General features: G+C 57.7%; 1 protein-coding gene across 2 annotated transcripts; it reads right to left on the reverse strand.

The window, feature by feature from the left end:
* Positions 1-6,037: 6,037 nt before the first annotated feature.
* EPHB3 (EPH receptor B3) lies at positions 6,038-26,564 on the reverse strand. 2 transcript variants are annotated; one of them, XM_027109851.1, is made up of 16 exons: positions 25,528-26,394; positions 16,824-16,888; positions 14,940-15,612; positions 12,451-12,606; positions 11,311-11,661; positions 11,034-11,158; positions 10,712-10,871; positions 10,523-10,631; positions 10,084-10,136; positions 8,915-9,037; positions 8,558-8,805; positions 7,833-8,048; positions 7,572-7,721; positions 7,286-7,479; positions 7,027-7,182; positions 6,038-6,921 (listed from the first exon to the last, which is right to left on the reverse strand). In XM_027109851.1, the coding sequence occupies exons 1-16, from the start codon at positions 25,646-25,648 to the stop codon at positions 6,813-6,815; spliced, it is 3,009 nt and encodes a 1,002-aa protein (XP_026965652.1). In that variant the 5' UTR covers positions 25,649-26,394; the 3' UTR covers positions 6,038-6,812. The 2 variants fall into 2 exon arrangements, with proteins under 2 accessions (XP_026965652.1, XP_026965642.1); XM_027109841.1 differs by having other exon boundaries at positions 6,402-6,921; positions 7,572-7,742; positions 25,528-26,564.
* Positions 26,565-26,972: the final 408 nt, after the last annotated feature.

Below are 26,972 nucleotides of genomic sequence, written 5' to 3' on the forward strand. Positions count from 1 at the left end.
GAGAGGATGCATTCTTTTAGTAAAATAGGAGGTGAGAATGGAAGAAGGTGCAAGTGGGGGCTCGAGTAGTGTAAAGTCTGCACAGCTGCTGCAGAGGGAATTTTATTGAAAGTTAGCAAAACAAGAAAAGGATTGCTCAGAGAGATCATGGTGGGAATGTTTGGGAGTGGGAATAGTCCAGGTTGGGCAGGGAGAGAAGTGCACCTCAGAAGGCCCCCAGGTGAGGAGAAAAAGGGGTTTGGGGACCAGAGATTTTGAAACTAGGCAGACAGGAGGAAGTGGGGGGAGCCTGGCGTATCAGACTTGCAATCTGGAGGAGATGGCTAAGTGATAACCAGGATTGCAGTGTAGCCCAAGGTGCTGCACTAAATGGAGGCCAATTAGAAATGAAAGAGGAGGTCACCGGAGGTGAGAGGTCAGCATCTGGGTGTGAAAGCCAAGAGGTTGGAGCCAGGAAGAGCGGTTGGCCAGGTACCAAGTCCCAGAAGAAGCTTAACTGTGAATCTGAGGCTCAGAAAGGTCGAGGGAGGTGAGGATGGGAGGAAGGTAGTACAAGGGAAGAGTTCAAAGGTGGCTTCAAAAGTTAAGTGGAGGGTTTCCCTGGTGATGCAGTGGTTGAGAGTCCGCCTGCCGATGCAGGGGACACGGGTTCGTGCCCCGGTCCGGGAAGATCCCACATGCCGCGGAGAGGCTGGGCCCGTGAGCCATGGCCGCTGAGCCTGCGCGTCCGGAGCCTGTGCTCCACAACGGGAGAGGCCACAACAGTGAGAGGCCTGCGTACCGCAAAAAAAAAAAAAAAGTAAGTGGAGAGGATGGTGGGAGAACAATGCCTGGGAGCAGTGCTGGGGGTGGCTGAGGGGAAGGAGTGGCAGGGTGTCTGGAGAAAGCAGGCTCCAGTGTCCCCCACATTCCTGCAGACACTCCCTTCCTGATCCCCTCAGGCAAATACCACCTCTCTCTCTCTCTCTCTCTCTCTCTCTGTCTCTCTCGCCCCCTCTGTCTCTCTCGCCCCAAGTTCAACGCCCAGGGAAGGAAGATGGGTCCAGGGAGAGTTGTCTCCTGCCTTTCTCCTTCTCCCTATCAGGCCACGACAAAGCAGGGAAGGGGGTCTTCCCCAGCCCCCAATAGTCAGGGTCAGGGCAGCCACCTCCGGGCTGATGTCACAGCAGGCCTCCAGCCAGAGCCCAAGTCTGTTTTCATTCCTGCTCCATGAGACAGGAATAATTAATAAGAAACAGAGAAGGGCAGAGAGGCAAAGCGGAGGGACAGAGCTGCTTGCCTGTCAGGCCGCCCCCTCCCCCAAGGTGGAACCCTGTACCATTCCTGGACTGTACTCCTGACAAGGGCCTTCAGCACCTGGGGGCCCAGCTCTCCTCCTCCCTCTCCAGTCCCTTCTCTGAAGACGGAAAGCTGAGGCAGCCCTTGCCCATGTGTGCAGAGCCCCCTCCTTGGGGGGAGAGTGTCACTCTGAAGTGGCCCAGGTGAAACACTTCTAGGTTCCCTTAGGCTCCTTTCCAAGCTGTCCTGTAGTGGGAAGAACACAGAATCGTGGGTAGGTTAGGTCTGATTCAGATCTCGGCTTTGCCATTGACTGGCTCTGTGACGTCAGCCAAGCCATGTCATCTCTCTGAGCTCTTCTGTAGAATGGGGATAGAAGGCATCAGGTGGTCAGAAACGCTTGTAGACAAATGTGCCTTGCAGCAGGGAACAGGTAGAGCAGAGGGCTACAGAAGTAGCAATGGAGAGGGTGCCCAAGTAGAGTTGTAGAACTGCTGGGACCAGGTGCCCAAGACTAGTCTTCTGGGCCGTGAGAAGTGGAAGGCCCAGCTGGGGAGGAATTATGGGAGAGGGGAAGTCTTGGTCAATGTCATTTGTCCATGACCCTGTTCCTTCCTCATCCTGAGTTGGAATGTCCTGTGTGCCCCTGGACTGCCCTGCTCTTACCTGGCACAGGACCTTTGCATATACTGCTCCCTTCTCCCCTCTTGCCAACTGCAAACAGCCTCCAAGGCTTAATTCAAGTCACCTTCTGTGGCAACCTTCTTTGATGGAATTCCCAGCCCAGGTCCCTTCCTTCCAGCCCCTGGTGCTTGCCTAGCTGTAGCACTTACCTCACCACGTTGTATTAGTTGATTTATATATCAGAGTCCCCCTCTGAGCTGTGTGTACCTTGAGGAAGTGGGAGCTGTAACCGGTTAATCCCCACACCCTCAGCTCCATACACTTGGACTGGCATATGGAAGAGCCCAATGAAGGTATGTTGAGTAAATGGAGGGAGGAAGGGAAGGAGGGAAGGAGGAAGGGAGGGAAGATATACTCAGGGTCAGATACCAAAAGGCTAAATAAAGGGACCTGGATAGTAATGGGGGTCCCAGCTTCCTCTGCTGGGCATCAGATAACTGGTTAGAGGACCCCTGGCCTTGTCCTAGACTGGCTCAGGTCACTAAAGCTGTGATTTTATCCTGCACCCATAACATTTACTTTGCCTTGTAATTATATACATTTCTTTGCATGATTATTTGAAGAGCATCTATGTTCCTGTTAGACTAAGCTCTTTGAAGCAGCATCTGTCTTTGCTCTCGTTCATCACAATATCCTAGTGCCCAACACAATGCCCGACACATAGCAAATATCCAGTAAATATTTGAAAAATGAATGAATATTGGAGGGAAGGAATCCCCTCCCCCACCCCCAAACAGACCCAGGATCAGGGCACTAAGGGGAGAAAAGCAGAAACCATGGTCCCTCGGTTCCTTGGCAAGTTGCTGCATTCTCTACCCCTTAATGAGCTTCGTCACCCTCACCCTCACTGCCATCAAACCACCCAGGCCCCAGCAGCCCTATCCCAGGAAGTGGGCCAGTGCCTGGGCTAATCCTGCAGCATAATGTCCAGCATCCCCATGGCTGAAACAGGGTTGGTGGATTTCCCCCCGTACCTTGGTTTCCCCCCCACTATGCCACCAAGCACTACTCAGCATTTTCCTATCTGTTCTTATATTTTATTCAAACGTCATACCAATAAAAATGGTAGCTGACATTTTTGAGTACTTACTATGATCCCAGCACACACTTTACATGTATTAACTGATTTAATGTTTGCAACAATCTCATGAGGTAGAAATGATTACTACACCTTTTTATAGATGAGGACATCCAGGCACAGAGGTCAACCTGCCCAAGATCAAAGACTAGGAAGCTGGGCTTTGACCCCAGGTCTGCCTATACTCTAAATCTGCAGCCATTCCCACTGCACTACCCCAGTCACCCCAGATCTCCGGGTTCTAATCCAGGGTCTGGCCACCCAGACTTAGATCCAACAGCTGCTGTCCAGGGACCTCTCCCTGGGGCCATCCTGGAGGAGGGGGATACTGTCAGGGGCGGAGCACAGTCTAGAGCAGCTTACTCTCTCTACCTATCCCTACTCTCTGTGTTCAGGCACAGAGAGAGGCACGAAATGTGTCATTTGGGGCTGCAACTCCCTCTCTGGGGCAGATGGGATGAGGGAGGTGAGGGGAAGCTGCCGGTACCCCAGGGCTAACACTTCCCCCCAGCCCCCATCCCACTGGCTTCCCTTTTTAAGCACTAATTTGGGAGATCTAATTTTCTGCCCCCAGGAATGTGTAATTAATTAACGAAGACTCTAACCAGATTAAGACCTCACTACCTCTCATTCCTCACCTGGCCGCAGGAAAGCCAGACCCCTCCAGAGTACCCTCATCCTTCCTATGCCCTATCCTCATCCCTCTTTACCCAACTGCTCCTGGGTCTGAGGACTCATCCCAGCCCCCAGTGAGACAGACACAGGTTAGCAGGGTTAGGCGGCCCAGGTGGGAATGCACTGGGGGGGAGGAGCCTTCCAGGAAGGGGGATGGCTTTTGTCCTTCCTTCTCGGCATCCCTTCCCCCACCTCTTTTCAGTCGTGGGAAGCTCTTATGGTGTGTGGGTTGGGAGATGGGGCCAGGGAGGATCTTGTAACAGGACGTGAGAACCTGGGTAAGGGAGGTGACTTGGGGACATAGCGTGCATGCAGGGGAGTACAGATCTGATCACACGTGAAGGGAGGTATGTGTCCTGTGCTGCACAGGGCACATCCAACAGAGTACCTTATGCACCCCGATTGCTGAGTTCCAGACGCCCCTTGAAATCTTCAGCCTGGAGCGCACACACCAAGTGTCCCTTCATTGTGCGCCCCCCCCCCCCCCCGCCCCAGCCCCCGCGCTCAGCGCCCAACTGTCCCGCTCCCTCTGCCTACCCAGTAGGCGGCGATGCCTTACCTCTTCGTGCGGAGCCCCCAGCCCAGACTCCCGCTAAAATGATTAGAGTGAAGGAGTAAGTTAGGGGGTCACTCCAGGAGACGCGGGCCACGAACCCTCCCCCATTCCGCAGCCTCGGGAGTAGGAAGTGGACACTTGAGCAGGAGCTTGGAACGCCCCCTCCCCTTTATCTGAGCCCTCAGCCCGGGAATGCGGCGCAGGGTGTGCAGGACGCCACTCAGCACCGCGTCCCCTCCCCTGGCCGCCCGCCACACCTCGCGCCGTTGACAGCGGCGGCGCCTGGGCCCAAGGCGGCCTCGGGGCCCCGCATCGTCCCTTCGAGCCCCCGCCCTCGGCAGAGTCCCCAACCAGGGAAGAAAGGAGGGCTCGGTGGAGGAGCTCCGTCCCACCCGATCCCCGGTCCCCGGGTTCCCCCTGGCCGCCTCCTGCCCCACCCCCTCGGGTCCGCCCCTCCCCCTCTGCAGCGCTGCTGGGCTCCGTGGGGGGAATACTAAGGAGCGGCGCGGAGGGAGAAGCCCCAGAGCCCCAGAGCGGGAGCGCGCGGCGAGGGGCAGAGCGGGCCCCGGAGCCGGCACCGCGCGACAGCCGCGCCCCTGACCCTCTCCCCGCCAGGTTTTGAGCCGACGGGCCGAAACCCTCCACCTCCGCCTTAGACCAACTCCATGCCCGCCGGCCTGGCCTGCCTCCCGGGGCCGGTCCCCTGCACCTGAAATAGCTGCCTGGGCCTCCACAGCTGCAGCATCGCCTCCCCCTAGCTACTGCCCCCACTTAGAATTCCTCTACGGAGCTCTGCCCTGCCTGGAAAGATGTGCGAGATCCGTGAGGCTTTGTCCACACTCCTTCCCGGGTCCAGCCAGACCCGGATGGGCAGGTTCTTTAGAAACCTGTTCCATGCCCCACCAAGGTTTATTGCCCAAGGTTCCCTCCTTCTGACACTGGGAAAGTGACTGCACACACCTCCCACCCCACCTCCCTGCGTGTGTCTGCATCTATGGGGCCTCTGAGCCCCACGCCCACTCCACCCCCTTTCTCCTTTGACATTTATTTCCAGAAGCTGTTTTCCTAACCCTCTCCCTGGTTCTGGTTATTTATTCTCTGAACCTTTCAAGTGTGCAGGCAGTCTCTGGGTGGGAATCCCAGCCTCGGGCCTCACTTACTGGCTCAGCGACTTTGGGCAAGTTACTTAACCTCTCCCTTTCCTCCTCTGTAAAAAAGAGATAAAAATACTTCCTTCCCTGGCTGGGTTGTTGTGAGATTAAATAAGATCCGTGTATAAATGGAGCGGTTTAGCCCAGTGCCAGGAGCATAGTAACCGTTCAGTAAAGAGGAGCCGCACTTCTCCACTGACACTTGCTGAAAGGAGCTGGCCTCTGCATCCGAACACCCGTGGGTTCTCATCCCCTTTGTCCAGGGCCATGTGACCCTGGGAGCTGACCAACTCCCTCTACCCCCAGCCCCCTCAGAGACAATGGGTGTGAAACACCATCTGTAAAACACCTTCCAGACTCCGACAGCCCCTGGGAAGGCCTGGGCCTTAGAAGGAAGGAGCTCTGGGGTAGTCTCCTCTCTACTGTTACTTCCCCACTTCCAAGAAGTCAGATGCCGCAAGGCTGAAGCATAAAAGGGAAGTGGTACTTGGAGTGGCTTGCATCTGGCCTCCCAATGACTCCTGGGAGTTCTGAGGGGCTGGCGCTGAGGGACTGTGAACTCGAGGGCATCAGGGAATCCTGCCTTGGGAGGTCGAATGAGAAGGGGCAAAAGAATCATCTTATTGCCTTTATTTCGCTGACGGCCCAGCTGGCCCCACGGCAGGGCAGAGGGCCAAGCTCTCACCCATACTCTCTGTGCAGGCCAGTGCGTGTACACACACACACACACACACACACACACACTCACTCACTCACTCACTCACATCCGACCTCTGGCTCTGAGAGTCAGTCTCTGGGGGGCAAGGGGTTGCTCCTCAGCCTGCCCCTGCCTGCCCTTTTATGACAGCACCAAGGGCGGGGGTGGGGCAGGGCCCTCAGCCCCCAGAACAAGTCCCTGTGCAAACTGGAGGGGCCAGCTGGCTTCGGGATGGGGGTGTCACATTTCCCCATTCCCGGAGTTCCCTCCTCCAGTTCCTGAGGGAGGGACTGCTCTCTGCCTACCTGGGGGTCCAGACCCCTGCCAGGGCTGGGCCCTATGGAACCCAGGTGTATTCCCCACCTGACCGCACCAGGACCTCCAGCACTGAAGAACAGCCAAGTCTGAGGTGGTGGGGATCCCCCACTGGAGAACAGGAAGGCCGGGGCCCCGAGGGGCTTGGGAGGGGTCATCACCCCCTCTCCTAATCCATCTTCAATATGAAGAGGTTTGGGGCAAACTTCCTGCGGAGGGAGCACAGGCCTGGAGGAGAAGTCCTAGCTTGGGCCTTCCCCAGACTTCCATCTTTTGGGTCACAGCCGAAGGCCAGACATCCCGAAGTCCCGAAGTCCAGCCAGCTGGTCAGAGTCCTGCACAGTCCCTGGAGGGCACCCGTCCAGTGGGAGCTGGGTGTCAGACCTGCACAGGCAGCGTCTGGTTCATCTGCAGCCGCATGTCCTGGATACTGCTGAGGATCTTCTTCTGGTGGCCCGCCAAGGTGACCCCGATCCGGAGCAGGTCTCTGCAGATGGGCCAAGGGCACAGTCAGTCCCTCCCCGACCGCCCACCACTCCGGGCCCAGCTCAGGGCCCCCAGCCCTGCCCCTCCAAATGGGAGGCACACTCACTCTGCGGTCATCTGGGCCACCAGGTCAAAGGACGCAAACCCCGCACTGACAAAGCTCTCCTTGTACCGCCCCATCTTGATGGCATCTAGCCAGTCACCAACTGTCGTGAAGGTCGTGTAGTCTGGGACCGTGCGGTCCAGGAGGGGCTGTGACATGCTGTGGGGAGAAGAGAGGGACTTGATGAGTCCTGATGTCAGGGGAAGCAGGGGTAGTGCTGCTGGCTCGGGAGCAGGGCAGGGGCAGAGGCAGAGGAACTGACCCAGACTGGGCACTGGCGATGACCTTAAGGCTGGCGGCGTTGCGGATGAGCTTGTCCAGGGTGTTAACGATCTGGGAGAATTTGGGCCTGAGGTTCCGGTCCCGCACCCAGCAGTCCAGCATGAGCTGGTGCAGTGCTGTGGGGCAGTCCATGGGTGGGGGCAGCCGGTAATCCTGCTCCACGGCGTTGATGACCTGAGCCAAGAGCAGGGAACCCTGGAGTAAGCCACCACTCTGCTCCCCAGCCAGTTCCCACCCACCCGAGCGCTCTGGCTGGCCCCACTCACATCCTGGTTGCTCATGTCCCAGTAGGGTCGCTCGCCATAGCTCATGACCTCCCACATGACGATTCCATAGCTCCAGACGTCACTAGCAGAGGTGAACTTCCGATAGGCTATGGCCTCTGGGGCGGTCCAGCGAATGGGGATCTTCCCGCCCTGGTGGGGGGGGCACACGCCCTTCACCCTATGTCTCCGGGCTGATCCCCAGCCCCGAGCCCCTGCCTGGTTGGCCCCACCCCCAGGCTCCCTCCCGGCGGCTTCCTGTACCAGGGAGCTGGTGTAGGTAGGATCAGAGGGGTCATCCTCCAGGAAGCGGGAGAGGCCAAAGTCTGAGACTTTGCAGACCAGGTTGCTGTTGACAAGGATGTTGCGGGCAGCCAGGTCTCGGTGCACGTAGTTCATCTCAGACAGGTACTTCATGCCGGCAGCAATGCCCCGCAACATGCCCACCAGCTGGATGACCGTGAACTGTCCGTCGTTGAGCTGGAGGCAACGAGCAGGCTCAAGGGGGTGCCCATTGCCTCCTGCCTGGCCCCAGGCCCACCCAAGACCCTCCTGCCTGCCCGCCTGCCCACCCTCTCCAAGTCCTCCAAGACCATGCCTCATCTACCCCTCTGACCATGTCCATCGTGCACTGAGAGTAAGGAAGCTGCCCTCCTATGCGGCCGGCATCTGTATATATCAACCCAGTTAACCCCTGTGAGGACCCAAATAACTTACCATTCTCATTTTACAACCAAGGCAGCTGAGACTCAGAGAGGTTAAGTAAAGCCTGAGGTCAGAACAGGCAGTAGGGGGCGGACAGAGTCCGGATGAGAACTCTGGTCTTTCTGGCTCTGAAGGCCCAGCTCTTTCCCTGCACCATGCCACCTCGGTAAATATTTGGACTTGAATAGGGTCTGCCTGACTTGTGGGAGGGGGTGGTTTGCCCAACCTAGCTCTCTGGGGGGTGGGGGGAGGAAGAGGGGGAGGGGCCAGGGGCTGGCTCTTACCCGGAGGAAGGAGTCCAGGGCACAGTTCTCCATGAACTCAGTAAGGATCATGACCGGCCGACTTTTGGTGACCACGCCCTCCAACCGGATTATGTTGGGATGGTCAAACTGACCCATGATGGAGGCCTCGCTGAGGAAGTCCCGCCGCTGCCTCTCTGTGTAGCCCACCTTGAGTGTCTTGATGGCCACAAACACTTCCCGGCGGCCAGGCTGTTTTAGCCGACCCCGGCACACTTCCCCGAACTCCCCTGCAGGGCACAGGGCACAGATAGTAAGCTATTTCTGTACCCAACCACCTCTGCCCTCCCTCGGGGTCACCACCAGCCTCTCCTCCCCACCGTGCCCCAGGGGACTCACCAGCTCCAATCACCTCCTCGATCTTGACACAGGACACATCGATCTCCTTGGCAAACTCCCGCACAGCCTCATTAGGGTCTTCGTAGGTAAAAGGGTCGATATAAACCTTCATTCCAGGAGCAACTAAGGAAGAAAAGGTGGGTGTGAGGGGGGTGAGATCCTTGAGCTGGGGACAGTGAGGGAACTCTGCCACCCGGGATACTGCCCCAGGCTCTTCCCCCAGACAGGAACACATTCCCAGCCTCTCTGCTAAACCTGCTCCGTATTCCTCTGTTGAAGCCAGAACTTGCCCCTCCCCACCCCGCCACTGTCCTCTTGGTGAGAACTAGTAACCATGCCGGCTAGACACCTAGGATTCTTCTTCTTTCTCCCTCATCTCTCATCGTGTCAAAACCTATTTCAGATCCGTCCCTCTCCTCATTCCCATTGCCCCCGACCTTGTCTAGGCCATCAACACTCAGACTACTGCAATAGCCTCCCAGCTGGGCTCTCTGCCTCTAGACTTTGCTCACCAATCTAGCCCACACACCTGTCTTCCTACGACAATACTTTCACTGTATTGCTCCCCAGCTTGAGAACCTTTCAGATCACCGGTGGTGCAGTCAAGTCCAAACTCCTCTGCCTGCCTTTCAGGACCCTCCAAGGACTGGCCGCAACCACCCAGCCTCGCTTCCCAGCAGCTGTCAAACCAGCCTTCTCACTGGCCCCCCTGTCGGGCACTCTCCCCACCCCACCCACTACCTTCCAGAGGCTCCTCTAGCCAGGAATGCTCTCCCCCACCTCTCTAAACCCTGCTTATCCCACCTGGCTCAGCTCAGCCCAAGGCTACGTCCTCCAGGAAGCCTTCCTCTTTTCTGAACTCTCACTGCCCTCTGTCCCAGGAACACCCGGCTTAACACTTAATTGTTCTCTCATTGTTTCCTGTGTATACCTATGTCGTCTTTCTTACAAGACTGACTACCCCTGAGGACAGGGGTCACATCTCACTCATCTCTGGGGCTAGCGGGGGCGTGAGGTAGGGGCTCAGGAAGTGGCACTTAATTGGAAGCAGGAGGGGGCAGCCAGGGTAGGAGTTAAAGGAATAAAGTCCCAGACAGGGAAAGGGGTGTCTCCAAGCCCTGCAGGGACGAAGGGAGCTTTGGGAGGTTGGGATGAGGAAGCAAACTCACTGTATTGCTGCAGCTTCTCCGTATACTCTGAATCAGAGCTGTGCCGCTGCTTCCTGGAGGGGCGGGGTGGAGGGTAGGCATGAGACAAGTCCGCAGCTCCTTCCCTTCAGGGGACCCTTGGGCTCACAGGAGGGGCAGAGAGCATAGGGGACTACCCAGTGCCTGGTGCTATGGTCAGTGGCTACAGCTGCCACTGGGTCTCCGGGCAAGAGGCTCAGTGGACTTGGTCCCTGAGGGAATCTGCCAGTAGATTCAGGGGACAGGGAGGGGACAGGATGAGGACATAGGCATGGACTGGAGAGAGCCTTTCTGACAAGGATAGCCTGGGCCTGGGAAGGCTGTGGTTCTAGGTCTGACGTGGGTGATGGTTCACCTATGTGGCGAGAGGGCTCTAGGGCACTAAAGGGAAGCTCTAGTCAGCCCCTGGGCCTGGGAGTACCTGAGGCAGACGACAGCAATGACCACAACAGCTACCACGAAGACAAGCCCAGCTGTGGCAGAGCCCACGATGAGGGGGAGCTGCTCCTGGAGCTGCTGGGCACCAGAGCCTAGAGACGGGGAGGGACAGGTGAATGGTGGGGTGGAAAGTGTGGACAGGGGCAGGGACAGGTGTGGGGGGTGTGTGTACCTCTCTCACTTGTGGTCTCAAACTCAGCCGGGTGGCTGTACTGCCCATAGCCAGCTACGGTGCGGGCGCGGACCTGGACCACGTAGCGGGCGTTAGGCCGCAGCCCGTCCAGCTGCACGGAGTTCTTCTGGCTGGTCACTGTGGAGGCGATGCCCTCACTCTGCAATACCAGGAGGAAGGCTGTGTCTCAGTGGGCCCTGACGCCCATCAGCCCCTGCCCACCCCCCACTCAGTACCCAAGGCTTTGCTCTCAAGGGCCCCTGACACTCTCTGGGGTAATCTTCTTGTCCCAAGGCTTCCTCCTGCCCCTGGAGGCTCTGACCTTCTCAAAGTACTTCATCTCGTAGTCCAGGATGACTCCGTTGGGCCGCTCTGGGGGCGCCCAGGACAAGGTCAGGCTGCTTCCTGAGCTGCTGTGCAGGTGTAGTGTTGGCACTTCAGACGGGGCTAGGGGAAGAGCGGGGGGCTCATCATGGGCCCTGGCACCCTTCCCAAGGACCCAGTTCCCACGGGACCCCCGATGGTCTGTGCCCCAGGCAACCTCAGCTCTATGTGGGGGAAGACGGCCCAGGCCCTACCCTCCTGTGCGCCCTCCTCACCAGCCTGGTTGGTGGTGATATTCACAGCCGCGTAGCGGGGGGGCAAAGGGCTCTTGCCCGAGACACCGTTGACGGCCTGCACCTCAAAGGTGTAGCGCGTGTGGGCCAACAGATGGCTGATGTGGACCCGGCGTTCTGTGAGGCCCAGCTGCCGAGGCACAAAGTCCACGTTGTCATCGCAGCGTGAGCAGGTCGCGGTGCCCCCGGCCCCAAGGCCCCCACGGCACTTCTTGCAGATGACGTTGTACAGGAGGTCATCCCGGCCACCCAGGTCCCGGGGCTCACTCCACTCGAGGGTCAGCGAGGTCTCATTCACATTGGAGATCACACCCCGGGGCGGAGACGGCACCGCTGTGGGAAAGGTGGAAGGAGAGGACAGTGAGCTAGGGCCCTAGGACCACCGTCTGTCCAGAGTTCCTGCACACTCCAAGCTGCTTCCTACCTCCTTGCCTTTGCCTCTGCTTTAATAAGCGGAATACCTTTCCTACACTTCTTCACTCCTATTTATTTGGCCTTTAAGGCTCAACTTGAGAGGTCACCTCCTCTTGGAAACCTTCCTTGATTCATTCTCTTCCCGTCCTCTGCATTCCTGTAACAATTCCTGGGCATCTCTCCAGCCCAGCACTTAGCACATTATATGGTCATTATCTGTTTCCACATCTGTTTCTCCCACCAGGTTGCAAGCTCCTAGAACAGTGACTGTATCTTTTCCTCCACATCCCTGGCGCCTGGCAATTCCTGGCACTAAAGGCTGAAGCAGGGAAAAAGCAGGACACCAGGCTGCCCCAGCGTTGTGAGGTCCCCTCTCTGGTTAGAGTTGGGCCAAAAGAATAGCAGTTCTAGACAGAGGAAGGAGTAATGGACTAGAGGGTCCTAGCCAGTTTCTGATACCCAACGAGGAGCTAACAAATGCTTATTAAATGTTGGTGCGAGGGCTAAGCCTTTCAGCTCACCTGGATTCTGGCTCAGGGCCAGTCACTTCCTACCTGTGCCATGTTGAACACAACATCTAACCCCCCTGAGCCTCAGTTATCCTATCTGGAAAGTGGAGCTATTCATAAAGACTGTTTAGGCACCCCCGGGCTGGCCCGCAGAGGGAAGGCCTGGAGTGGGAGAGTATGAGGATGCGCGTTCACTCACTGGTACAGGCACTGTCTGCAGAGTCGGAGTCTGCGCGGTAGAAGTTACTGTGGCAGGTGCAGATGCTGGAGGCTGGTGAGGTGGTGCGGCTGTTGGGCGGGCAGGGCAGGCAGGGCCCCTCTCCCTGCTTTGCCTTGTAGCTCCCAGGGGGACAGGCTGCGGGGGAGAAGAGGATGGACGTCTCACCTCTATCCCTGCAGACACCAACCCGCCACACCTCTGTGGGAATCTGGCCCTTCCCAAGCACAGGTCTCGGTCCCCCACCTCCCAGACTGCGGGGGCCGTGCTGGTACTGCCTAAGTCCAGCTGCAGCTACAAAAGGCCCTTTTGCCCCGTGGAAATCCCACGTCAGCAGACTCCTCCCCGCCCCTGCCCCGACCCCAACCCCCAACTCTGGGGCCTCACGGACAAAGACGTCAGCTCCATCACCCGGACAGCCTGGACTTGTCGAGGCAGGGATGAGAGGGAGGAGGAAGAGGAGGGAGGGGGACGGGAAGAGACCATTAGTGGGCTGGCAGCAGCCTCTACTCTGCTGGGGCGCCCCCACCCCTCCCTGAAGCTCGAGGATAATTATTCCTGAAGATCCTGAAGAACGCCCCAGAAGAGCCAGGAGGTGGGGCCTCTGAGTTTCACAGCCAGCCTCTCTCCCCACCCAACCAGGAGCAGGGCAGCAGCTCCTTTCTGCCCTGGGGCAGGGGTGGGTGCTGAGGAGGGGTGAGAAAAGGAGAGAAAGAAAGCAGGCAGGAAGGCTGGGGTCACCTGGAGTTCAGAGGCCTCAAAGCATCCACGAGGGGAACCCCAATCCCCAAAGGGAGCCCAGAGCTCGGGGCCTGCACACCCCTTCAGAGCCTCTATTTGGGCCTGGCTCTGGAGAGTCCCCATAGCTACGATGGCCGTATAATTTATTATTCAAACTGCACTATTTTGAGAGTGAAAGCGGGCACTAGTAATAATCACGTTAGCATGACAGGCATAAACCAGGACTGCCCTGGACACACTAAAGCATATGGTCATCCTGCCCATATACAACTGCCTTTGGGGAGGTTGTCCGGGGTGTTGGGTCTGTGCCCTTTTCTGGGGTTTAATCTCCCTCGACTAAGGTGATATTCCATCCCAGCTCTTTTGAGCCAGTGGGAGAGGGGGCAGGGGCCAGGCCAGCCTGGTTGCTATGGGAACCATAGTGCATTTCCTGCTAGGGACCTGCAAAGTGTTAGCCGCTCTTCAGGTTGTCAGGCTCATCACCCCCACCCCTTTCTCCACTTAGGAGGAGGAAGTCTGGGGGCAGGTTCCCATAGAGAAGTGGAGAGGGGCAGGGCAAGGCACTGTTCACCTTCCTACAACAGCACCCGACACTGGACCTCACAGCCAGGTTGGGCCTCCAGCCCCCTTGCACAGAGGGTTGTGCTAACAGCCAGCTCCCACCCCTAGTAGCTTCAGGTTGCAAGTGCCAGGTGGGAGAACAGGGCAGAGGGGACAGAAGACAAGGCCCTCAGCACCTTGGCCTGCATGGTACAGCACTGGGTGAGGCTGCAGTCCCAGCTCCCACATTCCCAGCTATGAGGCCTAGAGTGCAGAGTCTCTCTGGGCCTTCTTATTGGCTCCACAGGAGACGTAGCTGGAATCTACCTTACAAAGTTGTGGTAAGCCTCAGATGAGAGAACCTCTCATGAACGGGTGCTATAGCTGGAAAATCTAGCACGCTGTGAGGTCTTATGAGTCTCGGCAAGCCACCCAAGACAGGGCTCCTAACCTCCTCGTATGTGAAACCAGGACCAAACAAGCCTTGTCCCCCGTGCATCCCAGGGCTCCCAAGAGTCACAGCTAACACTTACACGGTGCTGTGCTTCCCCACGTCCCAGGCACTGTTCCAAGGGCTGCCATGCACTGATTCAGTTAAGCCCCACTACAACTCCACGAAGGAATCACCATTAATGTCCCCATTTTGCACATGAGGAAACCGGGGTTCAAAGAGTTAAATAACTTGCCCAAGGTCTCACAGATGGTAAGTGGCAGAGTCAGGACTCAGGACTTCAGAGACTGGGCCCCTAACCTCTGTGCTATAAATACTGCTTCTCAAGATGCAGATGAGACCCCTCAGGTTAATCGGCCAATCACGAGGTGCCTGCAGCTCTGGGTCCCACCTAATACTTGCAGGGTGAAACGTAAACGTGGCACTGGACAAACGGGCGTCTCTGCTGGCCTCCCGAGACTCTGAGCACGTTCTTCAGCTGCCTCCTTGTCAAGGATTCTCCATGCCTTCCTTCCTCTCTCTTTAGTTTCATTTTTTTCTCCTGGTATTCTGGTGTCTCTCCTCACTTTCTCTCATCTCCCTCCTTGCACCATGTTTTCTGCACCTGATACCCCTCCTCCCTCTCCTCCCTCTGCCCCAGACGTAAGGCCAGACCCCCCTGTCTGGCAGGTAGGAAGCGGTGGGTAGGGGGCAGCGGGCGGCTGTGTCCCAGACCCTCCCCAGGCCAGTCCCCACTCACGGCGGCACTGGGACTCCTTGGCGGCTGGCTCGTGGCCGGTGGCACAGGTGCAGGCACCCACAGGCACCATCCACTCCCCGTCACCGTTGCAGTAGAGCTTGAGGGGTACCGACACCTCCACGGCGTTGGCGATGCAGGTGCCAGGGGCAATGACCAGTGAGGTGGGCTCAGCCCCGGTGAGGGTCTCGGGGAAGAGCGCGAAGCCTGCGGTGGTGGATGCGCACTTCTTGTAGAAGGCACGCACAGAGATGAGCGACATGCAGGCGCCCTGGTCCTGGAAGGCCAAGTAGAAGCCGGCCTTGGAGAGCGGCCCGAAGCTGCGCACCTTGGTGTTGACGCGGCCGGCATCGAGCCGCGAGAAGCTCTCATCGGGCGCGATGGTGTCCACCTTCACGTAGGGGTTCTCCATCCAGAAGGGGGAGGAGGCCGAGGCCACGTCGCTGTCAGCCTCATAGTAGAAGAGGTTGAAGGTCTCCTTGCAGGAGCCAGGGATGTTGGGGATGCTGTTGCAGTCACGCACAGTGAACTTGAGCTCCACGTAGACCCGCTGCACGTCCTGCCGCCAGATGAACCCTGTGCGAAGCCAGTTGTTCTGGCTTGACTCGCGCACGTTACACACCTGGTACGTGCGGATGGGGTTCATGGCCTCGTCATAGCCGCTCACCTCTTCCCACTGTGCAAGTGAAAAAGACAGAGAGTAAGCACCGGCATTTGCCGGGTGCTTATCACATGCCCAGATCTGCTGTATTTACTTCACAGAGATGCTTCCATGGTGTAGCGGTTGAGCACACAGACTACGTGGGTTCAAATCCCAGTTCTCTGCTTGTGGTGTGACTACGGGTAAGTCACTTAACCTCCCTGTGCCCCCACTTCCCCATCTGTAACATGGTAAGAAGAAGATGTATAAGGAATAAATGACTTTAAATGACTACAGCACTTAGAATGGGGCACTTGGTAAGTACTATGTGAGAATTAGCTATAATGTTTATTATCTTTATGCCTCAATTTCATTGTCTATAAAGTGGGACTGATTGCAAGTAAATGAGGCTGTGAGGAATTAAATCAGTTTAATATATGTAATGGGCTTGCACCAATGCCTGATACAGATAGAGCAAGCATTCAGTAAACTTTGGTTATCACTATTACCATCACATTTAACCTTCACAGCTCCTTAATAAGGTATTGGGTTGGCCAGAAAGTTCATTCAGCTTCTTCCGTAACATCTCACGGAAAAACCCTATCCAATACATCTGTTGTCCCCACTCCAGAGGAGAGGAAGTCAAGACTCACAAAGGCAGGGACTTGCCCAAGGTCACAGAGTCAGGTCTGGTGACTAAGGGCCTATAATATCACCCAAATCCAGTGTTCCAGAACTTAGTGTAGTTGTGAAGGACATCTAGGGAGGCTAATTAGAACACTTTAGAGACGTCAGGACTACAGGAATGTAACAGTCAAGAAATGGAGGCCCAGAAAGGCAAACTGTCTTGCTCAAGGTCACACAGCAAGTCAGAGATCTGGAACCAAGGTTTCCTTGTTCCCAAGCACCCAGGAAGGAGGGAGATGGTCAGGACAGACATGCAAAGGGATGTCAGGCAGGAGAGGGATGGAAATAGGCTGAAGACAGGCTGGGGGGTGGGCAAAGGGAGAATGAGCCAAAGGTGGTGTGTATGGCGGAGGGGGGACAGAAGCAGGCTGAAGAGTCAGAGATGAAAACACTCACAGAAATGGACCATCAGGCAAAGGAGGAAGGTGACAGATGAAGAGGACGGGGATGCCGCAAGAGGGGGAACTGACAAGCAGTGGGCAGAGGCAGCCCTTCTTGAGCCCTGCTGCAGGGGTTAATTGGCAACCAACACTCAGGAGAAATGGGGGGGGAAGTCTTACCCCACTTTCTGGATGAGATGTCCATGCCAACTCAGATGTCACCCATTTTGTATCCATGAGGGTCTCTGGGGGAGCAAAAGGAGAAAAAAGGTCAGGGGCCAAGTTTAGGATGAAGAGAAAGAGGAGGTTGCCCAGGAAAGGCCAGGACACCAGACATTGATTCCCACCAGGTACTCCCACCCCATCCCCAAGTTCCCCAAACCCTCAGCTCCCCTGGCCCAGAGGAGACCCTGCAGCCACCCCCAGAGATGTCATAGCCCCAAAGATGTCTTGTCCGGCCAGCTGGGAGTGAGTGTCAGCTGCTGACCCCAGGTCTGGGTTAATGAGGCAGAAGCCAGGGCCAGTTCACACACCTACAGGCTCTGCTAATCTCCACACAAAGGGGCTGGCAGGGCCTTTATCCTGGAACAAAGGGCCGTGTGCTTCAGACCCTGTTGCTCAGGCCTCCCCTGACTCCACTCCCAGCACAAAGGCCCAGCTCCACACACGCCCAGGGGAAGGGAAGAGCAGTCACAGGCCAGAGCCCACTCTCACCCAGCCTCCCACAGACCATCTCTGGAGGACAGGACAGGAATGCTCTTTGAGGACGGGGTGAGGGCCACCAAGGCCCAGACTAGTTCCTCTAGAGCTAGTTCAGTTCTTCCTGCAATCCTTGGATAAAAGTACTGTTGGCGTACCTCTTTTACAGATGAGGAAACTGATGCCCAGATACAGTACATATAGGGCGTAAGGTAAAACTGTTAGGACTTGAGGTGAAAAGTTGAAAGGTGACTCAAATTCAGGTCTATCTGATTCCACAACTAACCCCTTAACCAGGGCCCTCTGACTGCAATATGCCCCTCTGTAAAGGGGGAACAGAGAACACCTGGAAAGCTCCTGTGTATACCCTAAGTCCCAACCAAGATGTCGTCTCCTCCAGGAAGCCTTCCCTGAACCACCAAGTCAGGGTTGGACGCCTTCCTCTATGCATCCAGGGCCAGGTGCTTTGTCATAGCACCGATCCTCTTCTGAGCTTCTAATTTTTTTATCTGTTTCCTTTTGCTCGGCCACAGGAGGCGCCTATTAATGTTTCTGACTTAAACTTGCTCCCCTAGGAACCTGGATCCTGGCTTGAAAACTCTCCTCTCTGACAGTGTGACCCCAACATTAGACCTAGGAGCAGAAAAGAGGCCCCAAGTCCTTTCCCATAGCCTGGAAGACAGCCAGCAGTTCTCCCCTCCACTCCAACCTGGAATGGGGCAGGGCCGTCCCAGAACTTCTGAAGGCCTCCACGTCAGCAATGGGGCAGGCTGGAGGTATCCAGGAAGGGAAAGGCCCAAACCCCACAGGCTCCAGGCTTTCGGCCTTCGCCACTTTCTTGCAGTCTGGGTCTGAGCCTAGGATGGGGGATGAGGCAGCTGTGGCCCCAGGCCCTCACGTGAGGCAAAGGGAGCAGCGAGCAGCAGCCATTCACTTTGGGGAGTGAGGCTCCCTCGTCTTCCTGCAGCAGCAGCTGGTCCCTGGAGGGCCCGGCTGCAGGATGCGCTATCCCAGCTTCATCGTCGGTGGCCTGACAGGCCCCTCTGGCAGACAGACAGACACAGACATTTAGCAGGGGGGTAGAGGGGTACGGGAGGGAAGACGGGATGGGCAGAAGCAGGGGCCCCAGAAACAGGCAAGGAGGGAGACAGGCGGGCGGAGCAGGCGGATGGTGGGCGGCACTGAACTGGAGGGATGTGCTGAGCCGGCTGGCTAGGACCAGACAGCCGGGATGGCCGGCGGTGGACTACAAAAGACAGCGAGATGGAGAGACAAGGAGGCCCCAGGAGACAGACACAGAGACAGAGAGGGAGGCTGCCAAGTAGCCTCTTCGCTAGCCAGCGGCCCGGAGTACCGCTGTCCCTGGGAGCCGTGGAGCCAAGCGCACCCCCTCCCCCCAGCCAGTCCGCCTGCTTGTCTGCCCGCCGCCCGCCGCCGAGCAGGCCAGGGCTCCCACCGCTCCCTCGCGCTGCCTCCCTCCTCCATCTCCCTCACTTCCTTCTGCTCAGCCAGTGCCAAACCCATCTGGAACTGTTTAAACCCAAATATTCAGCCCCTCCCCCCTCCAGCCAGATTCCTCCGCAGTTTAAAACAAGCCCTGCGCCGGCTCGGAGAGGAGTGGGGGGAGGGGGCGGGGGGGGTTTGGTGGGGTAGGATCTTCGTTTCTGCTTAATTTCTGGGGAGCAAGAGAGGGAGGGGGCGGGGATCGGCCCTCGGCCATCGCTCAGCCTTGGCCATCGCTCAATCTCGGCACATTTTTCCCATTAATGAGGAGAGGACTTAGATTTCGAGTCATGTGTGCCTGAGGAAGGGCTCGGTCACCCTGGTGGGGAGGGGGCTTGCTCTCTGGGGGAGGGGAGGGGCCTGCTCGCTTCAGCAAGAGGGAGACCCTGAGGTGCCTGGGTCCCAGCCTCAGGAAGAACATGGGGGGTGGTCCCCAGTATCCATCTGTCTGGGGGTGGGGCGGGGAGAGACCCAGCCCAACAGAGCCCACCCTTTCTATGTGTGTGGCATGTGTGGGTGTGTGTGTAGGTACACACGCGGGGGTAAAGGATACAGGTACAGGGGACAGGGACAAAAGAGGAATGAGGGAGCAATCTCCACACTCCCCAGCTGCCAACTGCACCCGCACCCTCCTCTGTCCCACCAAGTGGCTGCTCCCCGATACAGCCCCACCAACCCACGAAGCAAGCAGGGAAGTGGCCACCAGGCCTTTCTGGGATGTTCTGGGACTGGGGCTTCAATGCTCAGAAGGAAAGCAGCACCCCTTTCAGGTTTCACAGGGCCGCGGGGAACAGCCACGTGGCAGCAGCCGTGTGGCCCCGGCCTGTGCACACACAGACGCACACACATCACCCAGTTCTCAGTGGCTGGGCTCGTTCCCGCCACCGGGGCCAAGCAGCGACAAGTCACACGTATGGTGGACAAAAACACACAAAGCCACAGCCACCCGCAAACACACACACGGCTTCACACACAGCTACAGTCTGTCTTTGATGGACACACGGATACATATGGTACAAGCAGATCAGTCTTCCTGAGACATTCGTATACAATGAGTCTTTCCTACACACAGACTGGGCTTGCCTTAGGCAAAGACTCACTCTCACAGCCCTCAGATGTGCGGATTTCCTGAGACATATGCATACGTGAGGGCACGTGCATTCAATAGTGCGTTCTCCCTACACACCCAACTGCACACTATTGCCAACCACAAGTCACAGTCTTGAGTGTAGTCAAGTACAAACACAAACACCAGTTTCTCTGTACAGACACGGTGACATGCTCTTACACAGTCACACACAACTAGCATCAGCTGCACATGCACAGATGCCCATTTGCACCAAAACATTCCACAGGAGCATGCAGACACAGTATAAGTATCAATATCTAGAGGTTGTGTAAAGCCTCAGAGGTGCATCCTCCATGCACATCTCACACCCACACCCACACCCACACACCCACACACACGCTACAAGCACGATCTTTCTATGAGGTGAGTTTTCAAGTGGGGTGGAGGAAGAGTTGGGAGAGGGCACTGTCTGCTGAGAAAGCAAAGGTACTGGGGCAGCCTCGGCCAGAGGCTCAGGGAAGGAACAAGCCCCAGACCAGCTTCCCGTGGCCCTGACCCAGGCAGGAGCTGTCACAGGTCACGAGGCTAGGGGTGGGGCAGGGGCGTGAAGATGATTCTGGGTGTGGCTGGGTGCAGCCTCCCCAGGTGCAGCCCTTTCCCAAGCAGCAGGCCACTTCCCGGCCAGCACAATGCCACCATCCCCAGCACTGAGCCCTTGGGGAGGGGGTGGCACGATGAGGGCATTTAGCCTCAGGAGCTTCAGGCAACACGTAAGTTGTGGGCCCAGCAGGAGGAGAACATCGTGGGCACCCAGCCTGTGTCTGAGGGCCTCACTGGGCTGCCCTGGTGCTGGGAGCCTGCCACCTGCCCTAGTGAAGGGCCAGGGACACACAACTTTATGGAGCTGCCAGACCCCACAGCGACCCCAAGCCTCAAGTCACACAGAGCACCCCACCCTGGGAACAGGCATGCCAGTGAGACCAGAGAATCAAACAAATCTAGAGACAGGAGCAAGAAACCCACCGGCCCAAACTCCAGACCGAGGACGCTGAGGTGGTGGGAAAGGTCACGCTCCTGGGCTGGGCCAGCAGCGCGTGCAGGGGCAGGTGGACAGAGGGGCAGGGTGCGGGCGAGAAGGCACACCCTGGAACCCTGCCTGCAAAGAGAGGGAGGAAACTCCCGGTCACTTCGGAGTTGGTCCCCCTCTTCCGCCTGGGGTCCCTACCTCAGCCAACCAATCCAAGGGATCTGTCCCATCTTCTCCCATCCTTCTCCTCCCCTGCGTGTCGGTGTGTGTACACGCGTGTACCAACCTGCACACTCCGGGTGGTCAGCCCGGGGAGAAAGGGGTCTTAGGCAGACCCTGCCATGGGACCTGGAGGGCCACCACCCGCCCCCTGCCATGGCCCCGAGGGCCTCCAGTCTGGGATGGAGGAGAGGGGAGCATCCCAGAACAGAACACATTTTGGTTTTCATTCTTCCCCTCAGATCACGGAGATTTATAATTAAATAAACCTGAGAGGGAGGAAGAAGCACAGGACAGGAGCCCAAATGCCTCAGTGCTCATCCACAGCCCCCCACAGCCCCCACCCCAGTTGTGGCCCTGCCAGCAGCCAGAAGGACGGATGAACAGCTAGCTTTGGAGCCCTTCCCTGGGAGCCCAGCCACAGCGGGTCTGACCAGGAGTCTGGGGGCGGAGAGGCAACAGGAGACCCGGTGCCAGGGCCAGCCCTTGGGGCAGGGGGCCTCTCCCACCCCATCAGGTGCCCAGATGTATCCAGTCTCCCTCCCCCCACTCCCAGCTGCCCAATCCCGACAAACCAGTTTGACTCAGCACAACAGGCAGGGCTACAATTTTCAAACCATGCAGGCCTGGTGATTCAGCCTCTTCATGCTGTTTAATTAGTGTAAGGCGGGTGGCGGAGGCCTTGCCCACAGCAGCTTTGGGTTAGCTCGCTGCTGCTGAGGCCACAGCGGCGGCGGTGGCAGCAGTTCTGGTTAAAGGGAAGACAGTGACGGACAAACTGGTTCCCCCCAATCCCTGCTGCTGTCCCTTGTCGCAGCTCTGAGGTGCCAGCTGAAGACAAACGGGCGGGGCGGGGGGGCTGGAGAGCCAGAGGCCACTCGAACAAGTGAGGAAGCCACAGAAACCCCAGCCCGCTGTCCCCTCTCAGCTGCCACCTACTCGGTGGTCACTGGTGCTGCCTCTGAGAAAGAGATGGGTCACACACTGCCTGTCCCCCGCCAGGGCCTGCTTCCACTACAGCAGCAGCTCAGCTACAGGGCTTGCCTGGGAGAAGGCTGTCCAGTCCCCCCTCTTACATCTGGTAACTGTTTCTTTTTTCTCAAAAGAGTCTCTTCCCAGCAGGGACCTCCTCACCCCATCTGAGGTATAAGGACCCTATGGTCCAGACATCCTTCCTATCCCACGCCCTGTTCCTGGTCCGCTCACCTACTGGACCCCACTCCCTGGTTCATGGTCCTGAAGGGGAGAATGGTCTTGGCTTGGGGGACTGGGGGACATTACCTGAAAGCAGAGTGAGCAACAAGGTGGCCCTGTTTCCCTGTGAGTGAGGGTAAAATCGAGGGCAATGTGTGTGTGTGTGTGTGTGTGTGTGTGTGTGCGTGTGTGTGCGTGTGCGTGTGTGTGTGTGTGTGTGCGTGTGCGCGCGCGCAGGTGGAAATCAATCAGAGGGCAAGGAGAGAGGTGTTGCTTCCACCGAGGAGGATAAGCCAGGACCCTGGCTCCATCCTCATGGAAAACTTAGGAGATATTTGGATGCAGAATCTTCATGAACCCCAAGTATATAGGGAGGAAGAACCACCAGGTGCTAGACAGCATCTAATCAATGAGACCATGAGGGACAGCGCCCACAGCTCAAGGACCCTGGGCCTAAATGTAATGACCTCAGAGGCCAAGAGCCTAAAGGCTCCCTAAAGCCAAGGGCAAACCAAATCCTGGCAAAACCAAAGGGAAGGCTGGGTGGAGCAACCGAGTGAGATCCTCCACCCATAAAGCTTGGGGGGCTGAAGAGAGCTTCAGTGCTGGGCGTCCCACCCAGCCCTGTCCTCTGGCCACAGCCCAGGACCCCCAGGTCCACCCATCCCGCCATTGGAGCTCCAGAATAGGGATGGGGTACAGGCAGGAGTCAAGGACAGCTGTCTCCTGACCCAGCTCTCTTCCCATCCCATCCTTTCCCTCCCAAAGCTGGAAAAAGATGGAGGTGGGGGGACAACTTCCTCCCCAGACGAACTTTTCCTCCTCCCATTATTGCGTCCTCTAAGCTCCCTCCAGCAGGGCAAGGGTACACACCAGTTTCACTTTCTGGCGCTCCCCAAGGAGCAGACCCTAGGGTAATAATAATAACAGTTAATCCTTGAATAACAATGGCTGTGCTAAGCACTTGACACACATTAAGGATTCAATCTTCATAACAGCCCTAGGAGATGGGTTCAACCACTATCCCATCTCATAGTGGGTTCGACTACTATCCCATCTCACAGTGAGGGAGAGCAGGAGTGTGGTTAGGTAGACCACTGGGCTGGGGTCAGCACCCTGAGGCGTCATCTCTCTTTTTCCTTTCATTCTCACGCCAGCGGAAGACCCTAAGTTCTCATATATGGCAAAAGTGAAGGAACTCGTGAAAGCCACACTTGGGAGGCACTGCTACCTTCCTAGGGGCACACTGGCCTGGCCTCCCAGCCACCACCCACCCAGCCAGGGAATAGCCCCAGATCCCACTTCACAGCCTGAGGGAGGAGGGGACAGAGTAGGGGCAGTGGTCCCACTGTCCTCTCTTTCCTGGGCTGCTACAGCTCATCAGGCCTTTGCCTCCTGGTCAGCCCTTTGGGTCCTGGGCTTGGAGGCCTGGATGCCAGCTCCCAGCTAGGGCCTGCCAGCTGGGGTCTAGAGGGACCAGCAGATTGTGAGGGGTGAAAAGGAGGACGAAAGGAAAGGAAAGAGGAAGAAGGCAGGGAGGAAAGAAGGGGTGAGCCTTTTCAGGTACCCCTTGCTCACCTGACCCAAACCACGCCCCCACTCCACTCTCCGAATCAGCACCCACCACGCCCCACAACAAGGGCTCTGGGGCCTGGCACACACAGTCCTGTAAGTGCGTGTGCCTGTGTCGCCTCTCCCGGGCTAAGACACAGACCTGGGAACTCCAGCAGGCTCCCTGGCTCACACCCTTGAGGCAATCAACAACAAAGCCCCGCACCGGTTTCTCACGCCTGTGATTCTATCACACACATGTGGGAGAGCGTGCACAAGCGTGGGCGCGACCTCGGTGTGTCTGTCTGGATTTGCCTGCGTCCACCGTGTGAATCAGTCTGTCAGCACCAATGGGCTCAGAGAGAAAAGACGTTCAGAAGAATGTGTTTTTCCCCCTGGAGAAAATGAGAAAGAACCAGAGAATGCCTTTCTCTCCGAACTCTGTTCTTTTTTCCTTCCAACCTTCAAGTTTACCGATTACGAACATATGAACAAACCAAGTCGCATGGAATTCATATGTTTGTTCTCAAACTAAGAAAGTGACCGGATTCGTTAAAGATACCAAATATAAGTACTGCCTATAATCCCAATTTCCCCCAAATTTCTGTGGTGTCCTTCCCTCCACCTTAAGGAAGGTTTATTTTCCCTCATTTAATGGCTCCAAAAATTTTGGGAACTGTGCGTTTGTGTCTGCATCTGTCTGTATGTCTATTGTTTAACCAGTGTCAGTGCCTCTGTCCCCTCAGGCTTGTGTCAAGTGGATGTGTGTGAACTCTCCCACCGGGGCCAAAAACACTTGGGCTGTCCATCCAACCACAGTCGTTTGGAAGTTGGAGCAGTCTCGGCAGGTTTCACAGAACCCATCGAGAGAAGCCCGGCCTTTTCCCACCGGCTAATGCGTAAGGCACCGGCTCCGGCACTACCTGGGACAAGCCCCGGAACCTCAGGGGTTCGGTGGAGACCCCAGCACACGGGGTGTCCTGCTAGAAGGCAGAGGGGGTGCCGCAGAGCCGCGTGTAATGCCCGGTGAACACAGCACCTCGTGGATAGTTGGCGCTCGTAAACCGTAAACAATAACAGGCCCCCCGCCTCTCCATCCCCGCAGCCATTCCCTGACAAAGCGGGGTGCATGCACTCACACTCTCACTGATCACTCCAAGGGGTTCCGAACCAACGCCGCCCCTCAACCTGGGGAGTCCCGCTTCGCCTCCACCCTCCACAGCCCCGCATCAGCTTCAGAGCCCCCGCCTCGCCTGGTGGGTCGCCCACACTTCCTTGCCTCCAGAAGGTGCCCGGCGCCCCGCTCCTCTGCCCTGAGTGCGGGGTACTCCCTCAGAAGCTCACGGCCGGGCCATGACTTTCGGGGACGCTCTCCCGAGTTGAGCTGCCCGCGATCTCGCAACCGGCGGACTGCCTGCCACAGAGGTAGCTGGAGCCTCCGAGGCGGCGCCGAGAGCGTCCTCCCCACCCCATCCTCCGGACCCTGGAAAGGGCGCGGGTGACCGAGCTTCCTCTGAAGTGCGCCCAGCCCTCATCGGACCAACACCGCAGACCCTCCCCGGCCCACGCTCGGGCGACCCCGGACACCTTAACCCTTGGACGCACCCCCCGACGCCGCTCACCTTCCAGCGCCCGGCAGCCGGAGGGCAGCAGCAGGGGCAGCAGCAGCAGCGGAGAGAGCAGCGGCAGGAGCCCCGGCGGCGGCGGCGGCGGCGGCGGCGGCGGCGGGCGGGCTCGGGCCATGGCCGGGGCGGGCTCCGGGAGCCGAGCCGAGCCGCGCCGGGCCGCGCCGGCGGGGCTGCGGGCACCCGCGGGAGGGTCCGCTCGGCGGGCTCCGAAGAAGGCTCGCGCACGGTGGTCCTACGAGATCCAGGCAAGGAGAGGGTGCAATCCAGGCAGGCGGCTCCGGGACCGAGGCGGCGCCCTGAGCCGGGCGATGCTGAGGGATGCGGGCAGGTCGGTCCCAGGGGAATCTGGACGGACCGGTCCTGGAGGATCCGGGGCGCTTGGAGAGCTCGGAACCAGTGGACTCGGGGGGGCGGGCCGGGGAGGGAGTGCGCAAGTGGTGGTAGTTCGGTGTGCACAATAATCCAGAGGTCTGCTGCGGGTCCGACTCGGATCGGGGACTCCGGGTGCGCGCGCCGTCCGGGGTCCGAGCTGGGTTCTTGCTGCGCCGCTCACGTACTCACTTCTGCTGTCCCCAGCGCTGGCGCGGCCGCTCTGGGCGAGAGGGGTGGGGCCGGCCGCCTGCCTGTCATCTCTGAGGCCCCACCCTTAGCCATCCTCCACCCACTCACAGACCGCCAGGCGCGCTGGTTCGGCCTCGAGAGCACTCTGCCGGAGTTCAGTTGGCGGCGGCTCCATCACGCCCACCTTCGTTCTCTGAGGACTGGGGTGGGCGGGGCCAAGGAAAAGATGAATCAGATTGGGCGGAGCGATACTGTCCGTCAGAGGGAGAAGCCCGCCTCCTGTCCCCCACTGGCGTTTAGTAACCGAACCTGTGTCCGGCGAGGTGCCATCCACGTACAACGAGCCGGGGGCGCCCCCGTGTGGTCTGTACGTGCCCAGGGCCGCCGCCATGTGGCTGTGTTTCCAAGCACGTCCTGACACTAACGAAACTCGGCTTAGGCAATACCAGGTGGGCGTCCTCCGCGACGCATCCTGCAACGAGGGCCTTCTCGCTTGTTTATTTATTCATTCATTCACCTGTGTATTTCATCATTCTTTGAGTCAAAGACTCTAGCAACTTCTGGCGATACAACAATGGATAAGACAGAGGTTCGTGTTCTCTTGGAGCTAGTTTAGCGATGGAAGCAGGCATGAAGTTATCACAGCAGAGTGTATCTTATTATTATGGAGGAAGGACAGAGTTGCTGGAGCACATGTGAGAGGGACGGCTATGTCTGGCCCTGAGGAAATGACATTCAAGCTGAAATGTGAAAGATGAGTAGTAGGTGAAGGATGTGTGTTTGGCGGGGGCAGTTTCAGGCAGAGCAAACTGTGTGAAGTCCCAGGGGCAAGAGAAACATTTATCGGAGGAAGCCGAAAGAAGTTCAGAATATCTTAA

Source organism: Aethalodelphis obliquidens, unplaced genomic scaffold (assembly GCF_003676395.1).
Source record: "Aethalodelphis obliquidens isolate GAN/ISIS:26980383/991018 unplaced genomic scaffold, ASM367639v1 scaffold1, whole genome shotgun sequence".
Taxonomy (NCBI): domain Eukaryota; kingdom Metazoa; phylum Chordata; class Mammalia; order Artiodactyla; family Delphinidae; genus Aethalodelphis; species Aethalodelphis obliquidens.